The sequence below is a fragment of the Syngnathus acus genome, chromosome 6, assembly GCF_901709675.1.
Source record: "Syngnathus acus chromosome 6, fSynAcu1.2, whole genome shotgun sequence".
NCBI classification, from domain to species: Eukaryota; Metazoa; Chordata; class Actinopteri; order Syngnathiformes; family Syngnathidae; genus Syngnathus; species Syngnathus acus.
Window position 1 is genome coordinate 3,188,966 of NC_051092.1, and position 15,330 is coordinate 3,204,295.

General features: G+C 48.6%; 1 protein-coding gene across 1 annotated transcript; it reads right to left on the reverse strand.

Moving 5' to 3' along the window:
• Positions 1-18: 18 nt before the first annotated feature.
• Positions 19-14,798, reverse strand: vwf (von Willebrand factor). The gene is made up of 53 exons (XM_037254346.1): positions 14,577-14,798; positions 14,452-14,503; positions 14,130-14,273; positions 13,890-13,992; positions 13,604-13,812; positions 13,270-13,391; positions 12,965-13,184; positions 12,758-12,880; positions 12,574-12,685; positions 12,471-12,517; positions 12,261-12,397; positions 11,969-12,107; positions 11,659-11,759; positions 11,392-11,587; positions 10,807-11,022; positions 10,477-10,723; positions 10,308-10,405; positions 10,003-10,154; positions 9,775-9,878; positions 9,566-9,704; positions 9,357-9,491; positions 8,943-9,089; positions 8,722-8,862; positions 8,509-8,607; positions 8,200-8,356; positions 7,959-8,126; positions 7,731-7,866; positions 7,357-7,654; positions 6,141-7,248; positions 5,949-6,053; positions 5,709-5,852; positions 5,509-5,643; positions 5,270-5,428; positions 5,097-5,143; positions 4,829-5,006; positions 4,336-4,565; positions 4,075-4,264; positions 3,665-4,006; positions 3,356-3,594; positions 3,184-3,286; positions 3,033-3,104; positions 2,668-2,772; positions 2,389-2,591; positions 2,180-2,329; positions 1,956-2,072; positions 1,705-1,885; positions 1,538-1,578; positions 1,292-1,408; positions 1,092-1,190; positions 810-938; positions 691-730; positions 518-615; positions 19-445 (listed from the first exon to the last, which is right to left on the reverse strand). The coding sequence occupies exons 1-53, from the start codon at positions 14,580-14,582 to the stop codon at positions 260-262; spliced, it is 8,466 nt and encodes a 2,821-aa protein (XP_037110241.1). The 5' UTR covers positions 14,583-14,798; the 3' UTR covers positions 19-259.
• Positions 14,799-15,330: the final 532 nt, after the last annotated feature.

Here is a 15,330-nt window from a genome sequence, read left to right on the forward strand (position 1 = left end):
GAGAGACAATGAAATAAATTTAGGAATATAGCATATCGGTATTTATTGTAAACTTAGGTTATTGCTTCTGATAGTGTTTCGGCCAGCAGAGGCCTTGCTGGCCCCCGCTGTCGTACTGATACAGTGCTTTTTACTTGTACAGCCTACACAAAACAGAATGAAAACTTTTTTGTTGTAAATGGTGTGTGGTTGAATACGGGTGGATACATTTGTCTTGGATATAGACAAGCAAAGGATCAGAGCCAACTTCTGGTGGCTTCTAGGTGCACTGTTTGGACTGACAGTTGCACCCGGTGACAGATAGGACAGTGTGGTGGCTGTGGGTTCCGTTGGCACACAGGACGGGAACGCTGACGGGCTCTGTCTCCGTGGCGACACAACACACACACTCTTGCTCCACCGCGGCCCTCTGGAGGGAGTACATGGACTTACTGCGACATTTACCCTGAGAGACAGATGGTGAAACGGTTAGCTACAGTGATTTTTGCTGGATCATCAAATGAATGTGTCCCTTTACCTCACAGTAGTACAAGTCAATCTGCTTCTCTGATTGGCAGTCGTCTACTTTGACATAGTTCAGTATTCCCGCCGTCTTCCGGCATTCTGACTCTGCACCTTCTCACCAAAACGTGGATACCTTTTTAAAAACAGACTTAAAAACAAATGACAACTAGTCGTTGCCCTACTTACACGTCTCACAGCATGTTGTTCCAATCTGGCTCACAGTCCCCTGAGAATAAACAGAATCGTTCTGTCAGTGAAAACAGTGGTGACGTTTGAGCGTGAATACGTATGGGTTGCTCTGGCACCCCTTGTTCGAGGCACGATCGGCGGTTGAAAGGCAGGCAGGTGGTCGTTCGGATTTGAAGGGCCAGGTCTCCTTTGCTGTTGATACCACAAGCGTACTGGGTGCAGCCATCTTCCTTTGTGGTGTTCACCTGGAAATACAGGATACCTTAAAATAGGATAGTACATTTGTGTATTTGTGACCTTGTTATTTTTATAGCAAAACTTAATCATAGAAGCAAATATTATTAAGAATAAAAGCAATTACTGTAGCCTGGAGAAATTAAGATATAGTGCGTGCATACCAGAAGACTCATTTGCTTCCCATCGGGCATTTGTAAAAGGCATGTTGTGGCGACGCAACGTCCGCAGCAGGCGCCCTCCACTTTCTGCTCCGTGTATCCCTGCGGTGACCATGACATGTTAATTTCCACACAAACACATACCAACATAGCTACCGAGCCTACACTGTACAAACGCAATGCAAGACATAGGAAATATGTACCATGGGACAAGGAGTACAGGTGGTTGTCCAGCAGGAGAGCCTGTGTTTCTTGATGAAACCGCCCTCCACGATGCATTCGCATTGTGTGCACAAGTCAGCCATCAACATTTCCCCTGCCTACACATTCAAACAACAACAAAAATATCAGTATACAAATAAACACGTGTTGTTCCCCTTAACATTATAAAACACATCAAACTGAACCTATTAACCATTAAAAAAATATATAAAAAATAGAATCCTTACTCCTATGAGCGTGTGGTTAAGGACACAGACATCCAAAGGAGCTGCAAAGGAGAAATAGACCATAGTCAACATGAGGTGAGTGCGTCCTCTGCTGGAAAATCACTGCGACTGCATTTCCGTAGACCCCGATGTTTGACTTACACATTTGTGTCGTGTGTGATATTTACCACAACGGCAGCTGGGACAACAGTCCTGCGTATCGCAGCGTAATTCGGATCCCAGCGGGCAGGACGGTGTTTCCATGGCGGTGCAGCTGATGTTGGCGGAAGAGATGAACACCTCGTCGTTCACCCTCACGCACTTGAATATGACACATTTGTCACGAGGAGACCGCCATTGCTCCCCAACCTATCAACACACAGTGAACAAATTTAATTTGGAAGAATTGGCGTCAGAATTTTTCGGTGCGGTTGTGAACCTGTCTAAGCGTTCCTCCGATCAGAGCGTCCCCTCGCAATTCTCCGTTCGACTCCACACAACTAGTTGCTCTGCACTTCCCGCAGCATTCTCCACTGGACTGCGTGTATGATGAACCCTGCCATGTGCGGTACAAACAGAATATCAGCCATGATTCTTTCTATCAATATCAATAAACAGGCAGATTTATAAATTCCACAAGAAAATGACATTTTTTTGTCTCACCAGCGGGCAGTTCCGTTGGCACACCGGCGTGGAGCACTGAGCGATGTGAAGTGACGTGCCCTTGTCCTGTAGTTGGCTGCAGCTGCATTTCTCACATCCCTCATCCCACTTGCTGCCGACCGGATGGACCACGTCACCCACAACACATACCTGTTGGATAAGCGTTTTGGTATTATCGTCGCCAGGCAGAGTCCAGATGAAACACTTACTTTGTCTGGCAGGCAGTTTATCTCGGTGCAACCGCAGTCGTCCGTCTTGGAGGCCGTGATGAAGCCGGGCGGGCAAGTGCGGGCGACGTTCTGGCAGTTACACGAGCACTCGAAGGCATCGCAGCATTTTGTTCTTTTGACTGTCAGCCGGCGATGGGCGCCGCATAAAATGGGACTGACAGCGCAATTCCCCTTCTTGCAAACTGGGCGGTGGGAAAGAGAGCCACGTCAAAATCAAAGAGTTGACGGGTACATGATCGCTGGTGTGTGATCACCTACCGCACTCGTGTATGGCTTGACATTCTCCTGGGTTTTTTAGAATTAACACCTCACCATCCTCACAGCGGGGAGCCTCGGGAACATCACAGCTCGACAGATCACAGGCTGAAAAGTCACATGAGGGAGATCATGAGCTATATGGACACTGAAGTCTCAGAAATAAAAAGCCAAAAGTGTTAAGGGAGATATTATCACTTGTCACAATTTCAAATCTATGTTTTGTTTTAAAAATGTGTTTTTTAAAAAAAAAAAGAAATTCAAAATACCACGAGGATGAAGAATTACAGCACCATTTTTGCTAGCCTTGCTAAACTCAATTTATTAAGAGTGGGTTGTGCTGTCTCATGCAAATTATTTGCACGTACCGCATTCATACTCTGGGCAGCACTTGGATTCGCTCTTCAGCTTCAGCACCTCGCAGGCTCCGCACACCGGTGCTACACACACGACACAAAACAGTCAGTTATACTGAGTGGCTATGTTAAGACACAAAAAAGTTCAACGGAGCGTACTCGCCTTTTAGGTCGTTGCACGGCCGAGCGGTGCAGTTGACGTTTTGTCGGTCCAAACACGAGCAAATCAAACACGGGTTGTCATCCGGTACCCAAGTCTGCAGATACTGCGCACACACAACACACACATTGCTTTCTGTTTTGTAGCACCTTACTATTCTGTTCATGACTCTAACCTGATACGCGTGTCCACGATGGTCCACGCACTGTTTGCACTTCTCTGGTGACACACACAGTCCCCGATGCAAAACGGTCCCGCTCGGACAGAAACAGCCCTCGGTGGGTGTGTCTGTGCATGAGGACCCGTAACCCACGGCGCCCGACCAGTCCCCTCGCAACGGTGGTGCGCTGTTACAGTCTTCCACGCAGCCCGTGCGGCACGCACTGTACTTCATGGTGGGGGGGCACTCGAAGGCTGTTAGAGACATGTTGATGTTCAAAAGAAAAGTGATGGAAGAACTTCCAAGACCAGATATCAGACTTACGGCAGATATGGGGACTCCTCCAATCGATACACACACCCCTCTGTCTACACAAGAGCGCGTATGCCGAAATGAGCTCGCACACGTCCGACTCCTGACACGCCTGCTCCTCGCATTCGGTGAGGAACATCAGAACGGGGATGTGCGCGTGACAGGCCTCAAAGACTTGCGAACGCAGGGCCTGGCATCCCATGGCCGCCCCGGAGGAGCACACCACCTTGCGCCTGGGCACGCACACGCCCGTGTCACCGGCCGCCGTCCAGTCGGAGATGAAAGTCATCTGGTTGGAGGTGGGGCTGCCGTTACGCAAGGAGAGAACGTTGGCGGATTCTTCTCCGCAAGCCCCTGGGGAGGAACAGGATAAGTTCCATTATTTTTCATAATTCATATTGAAAAATTCAATCTATAATTACCGCAGAGTCCGGCAGTGTGGCCACTGATGCTGGAATTATACAGTGTGATGGTGAACTCGTTGCTCTGGGGCGTGAACGTCAAAACGTAGCCGTGGTCAGACTTGAGCTGCAACATCACACCGCCGAATCGCACCAGCTCCAGACCCTCACGCCTCCACGGAAGCGAAATCTCCTCTCTTCCAATTAACGCCTGCACAGATTGAGGAAATATTTTAAAGCAGGGGTGACTTTGTAAACAATCATATGAGAAAGGCCACTTACAGTCATATCATCCTTCAGGAGAAGTTTTTGCGGCCCGTGGGTCACCTCGATGGCTTTCATGCAGACGTGGTTGAACTGTGTCGAGTCCTGACAAGGGCCGTTGTGGAGCTTGACCTCCGAACCTTCGCTGACAGCGAGGAGGGTGTAGGAGCACAGGCCCTCTGCGTCCAGCCTGAGTGGCAAGCTGTCAAATCGCACCACGTGATTGGTGGAGCTGCCCATGCAAATGCCTGGCAACGCATAAAAACAAAGGCAGGCAGGTCAACTATTCGGACCAGATTGAATTTCCTTTTTCGCTGTAAGAATCCGATTTTTTTTAATGGGCAGGTTAAGTTGGCAATTATCAGCTGTTGATGTTGAAATGATTCATATCCAAAATATCTGATTATGTGCATTTTTCTAATCTGAAATTGTGCCACTTGAGAGTAAAACCCAATCCGTGTCATTTGAACCATGCGACTCCGGCCTTATTGTTCACGAGTGTTGTCCATACATGGGCATTCCCAATGGCAGCTGCAGGCCTCTTGGACTTTGACAGGCAGCATGTTGTTCCTGCACGCCGGCGGCTCCAGTCTATCGCAGCTGACTTTGTGGTTCTGCACGGTTACGGCTCCGCTGGGATGGCAAAGCACCGAATGGCAGCCGTCCTCGAGTAGCCATGACTCTCCGGGCTGTGGCGCAAGAGTTAGAAAAAAAAAATAAAAATCTATCATAGCACAATGCAGTGATTTTTCTGGATGTGTTGATGTTGCGTGACTCACTTTTCTCTCTGCGCCGCTGTCATCAACGCAAACTCCGGGCGGACCAGCTGAGAGCCAAAGAAAATCACAGCCAACAACTACCGTCATAATCAGCGATAGTATCAAAAGGACAACAACGCTGCCCCGTTTTGAGTTATTTTCAGCTGTGTCCAAGTGTATGCGAGGACAGGCACCTCTGCAGATTCTGTCTGCGTAACCCCGGTCCAAAGTCAGCAGCATCCGTAACTGATCCATACTCTTTAAGTGCAAGATGTTGTCTTGTTTGCGGCCGACAGTGACCAGCTCGTTCTGCTCGTAATCCGGACCCACGCCGACGGGGAACACGGACACACCTGGGGGACAAGTGATGAATGAGACGACCACATAAATTATTGAAAGATTAGACTGCAGAGTCACAGGGAATCTATTTTACCTGCGGCCAGTGCCTCATTGGCCGCTTCTTGGACCTGATCGGTTGACTTGTCGGTCACGATCATCACCACAGCCTTGGCCACGCCGACTCGTCCTCCTTTAATGGCCTCTTGGACAGCGTACCGCAGTGCCGAGCCTGAGCCGGAGACACGGCGGTGAGTTCGATGACGTTTGCGTTTCACCTGCTTTGGTATCGTCTACCGAGTGCTGGGGCCGCTGTTTTCCTTCCGGGAATGTTGTCCACCATGTCGAGAAGACGGGACTTGATCTGTTGCCTGCTCAGGGTGAACTCCGTGGTGAGGGTGTCGCCGTACTGAATCACGCTCACCTGAGTGCCATTCGGACCTACGTGCAGATGAAATGGGAAGATGTTAAAAGGACAGGTTTCTTCTCACTTGCGACCCAAATGAGGATAAGCGCTCCAGAAAAATCTCAACCTACCCACATCCACCGTGTTGATGAAGGCTTTCACAAAAGTCTTCATGTCTTCAAACTGTTCTCCGGACTTCAGCAGGAAAAGCACGTCCACGGGTGTCTTGCAGGGCACTGACACATTGAATATCTTTTTTTTTAATCTGTCGACACTAGTGAGGCTTCATTATACATGCAAAGAGGTGGCCGTGCTGTTTCTACCTGTGGGCGGGAGGCTGGCGAGCGTTGGGTGGACCACAGGTACCAGTGTGGGGAAGCGTGGCGTGACTGTGGTGCGTGTGATGTTCACAACACGGTGGACCAGTTTTTTGAGTTGCGTGTAGTCCTCCACCATTATGGGACGCCGCGGCGAACTGAAAGGGAACAAGTCCACCTCCCGTACCTTGGAGCCGACTCCGATGGGATACACGTGTGTCTGGGTGCTGGTGATCGACGGGCGCGTCACCGTGTCTGTGGGCGGGTTTTCCGTCACCAGGAAGACCAGCTGCGGTGGGGCGGGACCGCGTGGAGGCGGGACGGTGGGGGTGTCGCTAAAGACAGTTGCCACGGCGGCGCCGGTGTTTGTCTTGCTTCCGCCCCGCCAACGAATCTCCCTGAGACGCTGTAGCAGCAGCATCCTCTGGTATCTCAAATCCCAGCGGCGGATCTCCACGGTCACTGTGACTGAGTATTGGATCACCGTGATGCGGATGAACTCCTCGTTCTCAGACATCTGCGTTATAACGTTCTCCAGGAACAGGAGGGATTTATTAAAGTTGGCCTCGCCGACTGAATTGGAGCCTTCGATGACGAACGCCACTTCCTTGCTCGGTGGTCGAGAAGAGGGCGCTGTGGTGGTTTTTGGAGACAGGATGGAAGGGACGGTGGTGAGGTGTTTGGTAGGGATGGGTTCCGGTCGAGGAGAGCGAGTAGTGGTGGTCGTGCTGGGTTTTGGCTCCAACCCCAAAGTGCAAAGATAGTCGGTCAATTCTAAAAGGCGATCGGGGAGCTCGGCAGTGCTACTCAGCACGTAGGCCCTGTTCGCTGGGAGAGCCTTTGTGATGTCGTTAATCTGCGCCATGCTCACGCCGGGACCGAGGGCCACGGTCAGCGTGGTGATGCTCCTTTTGCGGAGCATGTTGATGAATGGCCGCAGGGGCTGAGGATTGGTGCTGGCCGTCAGGATGATGGCCACGCGGCCGGCGTGCTCTCGTATTTTCTTGTCATAGATGTTGTAAGAGAGATATTTAATGGCCTCGTCCAAGTAGGCGACGTCACCTCCGGCGTAGTGCAGTTCGTGCACGGTCTTCTTAAACAGCCACTTCTGAACCTACTCCCGATGAAAAGTTCAAAGGAAGGAATGCTTTAATGCCACCATTTTTTGTTTTTGCTGCTGCTGGAACCAAGAATGAAAATACAATCCCATGGCTCGACCTACCTGTAAATCATACGTTTTGACTCGAGAGTGGTAAAGCAGCACGGCAGCTCGAGTGTGAGCCGAGCCCAAGCGGAAGGGCTCCACTACTCCCAGTATAAATTCTTTCGTGGTCTGAAACTCGGTTTCGCTCAGTGCGGTGGAGGCGTCCAGCAGGAAAACCAGATCCATGGCGCGGTCGCACGTCCCCTCGGGCATCATGGTGGTCATTGGGATGGTCGTAAACATGGCGGAGGGAAGGGTTGGTGTGACGGTGCTTAAAGTGCAAGCCTCGCAGGTTAGCGTGTTGTTTTCGCAGTGACTTGGGGACAAAAATAAAGAATGAATTGATAATTGAGTTCTTTTTTTATCCAAATGAAAACCTATTTGGCACTTACCATATTTTGCAGTGGGAGGGATCATGGCGGCCGATGATGACTTTGTTGCCGTGGGAGATTCTCTGACCCTCATGGACGCAAACTTGACACTGAGTGGGCTCAACACACTTCATGGCCACCTCATCCAACAACTGGCCTGAGAACAAGGTGAAGAGCGAGAAACAAGTTAAAATAGTCTCGAGAGGCTCAATAAAAGGTCTCTGACAATGTTTCATCAAATTAAGGCACCTGGAGGGCAGTTTGCATGACATCCTTCCACACATTTGAGGGTGCATTGGAGAGGATCGGGGTGCTGGCAGGTGACAGGACAGGCGGGGCCGCAAGTGTTGTACCTCCACTGGCATAACTCCTCTCCTGTAGCCGGGTTCTTCGGGTTCAACCCCTCACAGCTCATCGCTACAAAGAAAACTTGTGTTGTCATTTCAGGCTGAAAGAACTCGGCGACCACCACGATGTTCGTCACGCTCACGGCAAAGCTCATTGGATCTCCAGTTGACGGGTACGCCGTTCTGCGAACAAGCTTGAGCGTAGGCTGCAATGACGTCGCAAAAACAAGTGCAGTCGCCCACGGACGGACAAGTGCACGCCGCCTCGGCGCACATCTTTACGTATGGTTCGGCATCCACCTAAAGAAATGCATAAAGGGAAGAAACAGAATTAAGCCTGTCCTACTCAACGTACAAAGAGTAGATATACAAAAAACATCAATTTCATCTTAGATTTTGATGTACATAATGTCAATGCTCTGCACCGTTTGGATTTCTGCTGCTTTACTCACCTGACTGTTGCACTCTTTAAAAATGGGGCCGGTGAGCACGCGGCATGACTGCTCAACTGTTAACAGTCTGACGATGTTGTCGGCGCATCGAACAGGTACCTGGAAACAAAAAATATGATGCAACATTCTTATGTCATAAATATCTATAGAAGCCCCTGACTTAACTTTATATCGTTTTTTTCTTCTCCAAACCACATGACTCATATACATTACCTGTGTGACATCAGCACAGCTGGGCGCAACCTTCCAAGAATTCCCAAAGTGCAAAGAATCCAGCTCCAGCTGATTGTTACTGCTGACCAGGTCATTATTCACGTTTCCATCAAAGTTACCGCACAGACCACACACCCGGTTCTACAAAAAAAACGACAGTCAAAAAATATAGAATCAACATGGCGCTCCATCCAAAAAAATATATGTAAATACATCTGTACCCTGTATTCTGCCGATATGTGGACCAGAAGGTGGGTTGCCTTGTCCCAGCTAAGAGAAATATGTTTGCCCAGCAGGAGGGTGTAGAATTGACCCGATCGGATGATCTCCACCTGCGCGCTCTGTGGTACTGGGGTCTTCATCCGCACCTGAGTAAAGACCAAAACATGTCAATGAAATCAAAACATAAAAATGCACGTTTACTCTTCATAAGTTTGCTTATTAATTTTATTTCATATGAACCTATTCTAAACTATTGGCAGAAAAACTTGGGCGGGCTGTGTGCTCTTTCTGTAATACCAAAGGATGCCACAAGATGGCGTTTAGACTTTATTGTTATTATTTTAGATTTTATTATTTTTAAAACTTTTTCATTCCAAAAAAAAAAAAAAAAAAAAAGAAAAAATCAAGGCTACCTCGCCATTCTGCATCACAATCAATCCTCCTTGGTAGTAGACCGACACAGACTTGGCACAGCGATGTCCCACAATGCCACAGGCTTCATTCTCCACAAGCACTCTGAAGGTCCCCTCATCTCCATTACAATTGTCCTATGTGCAATGAAGGTAAAAAGAAAGGTATAAAAACACGCAGATTATGACACGCAGTTATTTCTTTGTCTTACCTGGACCAGGACATACTGACAGAGACCGGGAAAGGAGTACTTAAGGCCATCAAAGGTGATGTAATGGGCCTCTCCGACGGTGCGGCACACGCCGTCACAAAACTTCTTGGTGCAGCGCCATATCCTCTTCTCGCATACGCTGTCATATAAAAAAAGGTCATGCAATCAACAAGATGACCATTGTCCAAAAAGAAAAAAAGGCTATTTACCAGGTGTTGCAGTCCACCGGTATGATTTGTCCCGACTCATAAGGCTTGTAGTTATGGTAACAAGGACACTCCTCTGGCACAATACAGCCTTCACCGTGGCGTACCTGAAATATCAAATAAATGTTCAGCTCCACAAGGCATAACTTCAACTTTCTGCCACCCACAGCTTCATTTCTAAAATACAATGATAAGAATATCAATTGCATGCATGAAGCTCCCACTACCTACTGTGCCGGGTGGACAGAGGCAGCCGGGGATACAAGCAAGTGAGCCACAGGGGAGGTTTGCATTCTGGCAGTTTCTGGCGCATTCCAGGCCTTTTTCACCTGCGTCACACTTTGCGTGGACTAGTGGAGGCTGACATGTTGTAGAGCGCCTCTCTGAAAGTACCAACATGTCTTTAATTGTCGCTTTGTTTCTTCATTGCGTCGGGGTGGGAGAAACCATTTTTTTTCTATATTGTTGACTAACATTTATCACAGGTGACCTTTCACCCAAAAGATAATTATTATAAAGTATGTGTTGAATTTCACCTCTGGAGGGTGCCAAGTCGTCGTCGTCGTAGAAGAGATCAGACAGCGAAGTGCTCCTTTCTGCAGAGCTGCAGCGCATGGATCCATTCTCGCAGTAACTGTAAATATAAAACACTCCGTTAAAAAGAAATGTGTCCCAAGAGTGTATTTTTACGCTACGCCAACAGACCAAATGCTGTTGTGATCGGCGTAGACGTCATTGGGCTGGTACAGCTGCCCGTCATGCAGGCACGTGCACTGGTCCGCCGTCACACACTCTCCGGAGTCGCTCAGGTACTTTCCAGCTGGGCAAAAACAACCCTCCTCGCACACTCTCTCCCCTCCGCATCCACCCTCTGCTCCGGATAAGGAGCGGCAAGTGCGGTCGCACACGCTGCCGCAAGCTTCGTACACTCGGCCGCTGGTGCACTCCATCTCTGAGGATTGAAATCAATCAAATGTGTGGCGTCAACCCATGAAACTCACATTTTTTTGTGTAAATATAAATGAGTGTTTTTACGGCAGAGGGACGGAGAACGCCAATGGAGCAGCGCCCCTTTGGCTGCGCAGGCAGCCGCATAGGAGGCCAAGGCGGAGCAGAGGCACTGGTCGCCGTCCACACATGAGCAAACGTCATAACGACAGAACTTCTGGAAAGGAGCTGGATTAACCAGGAAGTGGCACGGGCTGAAGACATCTGACATCAGCATTGAGCAGCCTTCTTCTGCAAAACGAACTGAAGAAAAAAGGAAATAGGCAGGTTGGAGATTAGCTTTGCAAATCACCACCTATCTGTTTATTTCTGTGATGTCCATCCTAAACGAGTCACTGCAAAATGTATTTGTGACTTTTCTGTAGATTTTGTACTCTTTCTGTAATGCGCTACGAGGCCACAAGGTGGCGCCAAAGCCCTGGCCTATAGCAATATAGCTACATATGACCTTTGCATGTTGGAGAGGAGCTAGATTTAGCCTGGGTTGTAAGGTGGAGTTCTTCACCACGTTTACATTTCGAGTTTATTGATAAACGCTGCAGGTCTTAGGGGATTCACTGCAGTGTTGAAGGGTGTGTTGCTGAGTCACCATCTGCATGTGTGTGTGTTCACCTCTTTTGGGGTTGACACCACAGGGATCTGCCACAACTTTGTGGGCTGACTTGCAGTCGCTGTTGATTCTCCATGACTGACCAAACGCTAGCGGGCCCGCCTCAACCAGGCCGGATGTGGACAAGAAATCATCGCCTTGGTTACCGTTGTAGTTACCGCACAAACCGCAAGTCTGTCCCGCCCAGCGTGGGCCCAGCTGCAAAAAAAGGCGGGTAATATTTTAAAACTGCCTTGTTTCTTTTACAAATGAACTAAGATTGAATGTACCTTTAAGAGCACTCGGCCCCTCCCATCCCAGTCAAGACGCAGATTATCTCCATACTTGAGGAGCACGGATGACTGGACAGATCTCTGGATGTGCAAGTGACCTGGAAATTGAAAAGCGGTGATGATTAAGGAATGTCCATTTTGTTATATTTTCCTAATGAGATATAAGGATTTAGTCAACAGACTTTTGAAAGCTTAAACCTCGACATAGGTCTGCGTTCCCCGAATTCTTGTATCCCCCTATATCCACTCTTGCATGTCACTCTCTTTGAGTGACAAAAGGCAGCTGCTCCCCGTAAAAATGCCGTACCGTGATGCATTGGGGTTTGGATGTCCATGCCGTTGACAGAAACCATTCCTCCGTGCTTCAGCTTTACTGTCATGTCCTCCAGGGAAGGCAGAGTGAGAGTCACAGAACGCGTACACACAGCCTCCTGATCATCTGCGCACTGAAAGACAGTTTGGTAATAAGCTGTCAGACATGCACACAAAGAGTGACAGAAGGAAAATGCAAAGTTATTATCCTGCCATAAAAGGTTTGTGGGTTCTTATGTGATCGGATATGGTGTTTCGAAAGTTATCCAGATCTGCTTCTTTCCAACCTGCACATTCTCAATAATGACAGAGAAGTCTTGCTCGGCACAGTCTGCGGCCAGCAGGTAGTGACACGGGCCGGTGAAGGTGAAGAATTTGTTGTCAAAGGTCTTGAAGTGGGACTGACCCACCACCAGACATTCACCTGGAGAGCAGAAGAACAATTGTGAACTGTGTCACTTGAATCATGCAGTGTGAATGCCATTCACGTCGCTCACCGGGGCAACCTTCGTTGGTGCATTCCCACGACCCGTGTCGGCACACGCTGTGAAAAAAACCCCACACTAAGTTGACGTTCTGAAAATACGTCCATCCACTCACCAGGTGTTGCAGTCTTGAGAGATGGTGGAACCCGGAGGGAATTGTCGCCCCATGTGGACGCAGGAACACTGAGACACCTCCACGCAGCGGTTTCCATCCAACACTTTACCCGCTGAAAATTACACACACTAATTAACACACACAAAGGAAAGCTTGAAGGGGTGGAAAGTCAGTAGTTAGTTACCGGGGCACGTGCATCCATCCACACAGTCCTCCTTGCAGATCTCCTGGATGTTGAGACTATGGCAGGTGGTGGAGCAGGACTTGGTGCATTCGCTGTAGTGCATTCCGATGGGACATTTGGGGACTGTACACACACACATGTACACACTTGCGAATTACAGTGTCAGTATTTCTGCCGCACTTTTGATTATTTTTTTTTCTTACTTACAGCATTCGCTCTCCTGCTGCCACCCCCGTAAAAGCATCCCATGGGCGTGACACGTGCGGGCGTACTCGAGAAGGACCGGACAGTAGCAGTCTTCGGTGTCTCCCTGGCCGCAGTGGCACGCCTCCTCCTGGCACAGGGACAAGAAGGCCTCGGGTGGTACCAAGTGAGCGCAGTGCAGGAACACGGCTGATGTTTGCAACAAGCTGCAACTGGACAGAATCTAGGAAAAGACGTTTCATACCTCATCAGTACAGAACAAAAAAGCATTACGTTTATTCTATATGGAAAGTCTGTGTGTGGCTGACCTCCGAAGTGTCTTTGGAGCTGTTGCAGGACAGACTGGGAGTCGAAACCCGTCTGCAGACTTGACCTGCCCCCTTTACCGCCCACGAATTGGCAAAGTCGTAGCTATCCGCTGTGAGGAATCCTGAAATGACGCACAGTGCATAGATGTCGACAAGCTTCCTCATTAATCTCATGCTGCTCTTTTTGCTTTGTTGATATTTTTCCTTGAACTTCGTTATCTTTTCCTGTATGGAATAGCTTCTCTTCCTGTTTCTGAGCACCGGGTGACTTGAAGCGTTTCCGAAATTCTCAGGAACGTGCAGCTTTGGTGGCCTCGAAGGAGTGCGTGCGTACCTTCTTGAGCGGTGTATTCATCAGCCACCGCCGCGTTGAAGTTACCACAGAGGCCGCAGGTGTGGTTGGCGTGTTGTTCGGTGAGCGTCAAGGCGACGTTGGTCGCGGTATCGATGATCAACGTGAAGCCAAACTCCTCGCTCCACAGTTTGTAGAACCCCAGCTCCTGGCCAGCAAACACCGAGTGCGACGCGTACGGCAGAGAAAGTCTACAAAACAAAAATATATGACATTTCGATTTCAAACCAGGACACTTTAAGTTTTTCTTTCCTATGTTTAGCTTTACCTGGTTTCTCCCTGTGATAATCTCCCGTCGACCGACAGATGCAACTCAAAGACATCCCCGAGGAAGAGCGTGACTCCGGTTCTTTTGCCGCCGACAAAATCACCTGCGGGTGAATCACAGCGCGCTTTGTTTTACTTTTGCCGTCGCAAAATGAAGCACACTGACACAATTAGGTAAACATGTAGCTACGGAGATTACTATCCATCAATGTTGGAGAGCATTTTTGACGGGCTCACCCACCCAGCAGCGTGAAGGAGCGACGTTTGCAGTCCCCAGCCAGCAGGTAGCTGCAGTCTCCGGGAAATTGGTACAAAACCCCGTCGAAAGTGTGAACGTGGTGCCGTCCAAAGAGGCTGCATCGCCCCGTCATACTTGCCACGCATGCTGCACAAAAACCTCGTCATGTTTCAAATGGCAAAAATGTACATTTTAATGAAGTCTTTTTTTTTTTGGCTAGTTTGTAGCCTTGTGGTTGAGATGGAGTCGAGTCCAGCTGACTTTGGACATGAAGTGGGAGCACATTCACATTCATGGACAATTTAAAACCCAAAATTCCACCCACCTGTCAGATGAAGCAGAAGCCAAATTGCTCTCAAACACCTGCCGGCGCACAACTGAAACACAAACACATGCTTCGTCCCATGATCCTCTTAAAATGACTTCCTGAATGAAACAAGAGTACCGTACCTCCATAGCTAAACAATCGACGAATCCACAAATCTTGCGACAACAAAAAAATGCTCGTACAATTCCCGAAAATCCTGCACTGGGAACTCTACATGGTGTGTCACATAACAGGCTCAAGTGAAAATGGGGTCAAAAATTTCAAAAGCCTCACTCAAAAGTTCTTCATTTATATTGAGAGCCCTTCCCACTTTGTTATTGTGCCCTTAACTTCCCCTCCTCCCTACATCAGGTTATGTCAAGAAGGCCAGAATACCAGTCGGTACGTGTAGAGCGACACCATCAGACCGCCACGGTGAGACAATACCAGGATATGCCCACTGATGGTCTGGCTGAGTGATTAGCCTGCTGGTACAAACCCGTGTCAGGGCCAACCCAAACAATTGTGCTACGAAACAAACTGTCGGGGAAGATACTGAGGCCATAGGAGCAAACGTATGACTAACTCATGCCGAACATTGCATAAAAACAATGGAAAAGAGTTCTTTGGAAATGTTGAAAAGAAACTCACCTATCAGATGGGTAAACAATTAACAGGAATGAAAAACATTTCCTTGTGATCCCAACATCGCTGCAGAATTTCTTGATTGATTGAAATGCAGTAGAAATATTTCACTTAGAGAACAATGAAAAGAGAATTTTAAAATGCCGATTGCCTGAAAGGACATCATTTTGCTTAGCCAAACGTCAAAGCTCTTGATGAGAAATTAATCAACAAATTACTATTTTGTCGACTCAAAACATCTATTTTGCTGCC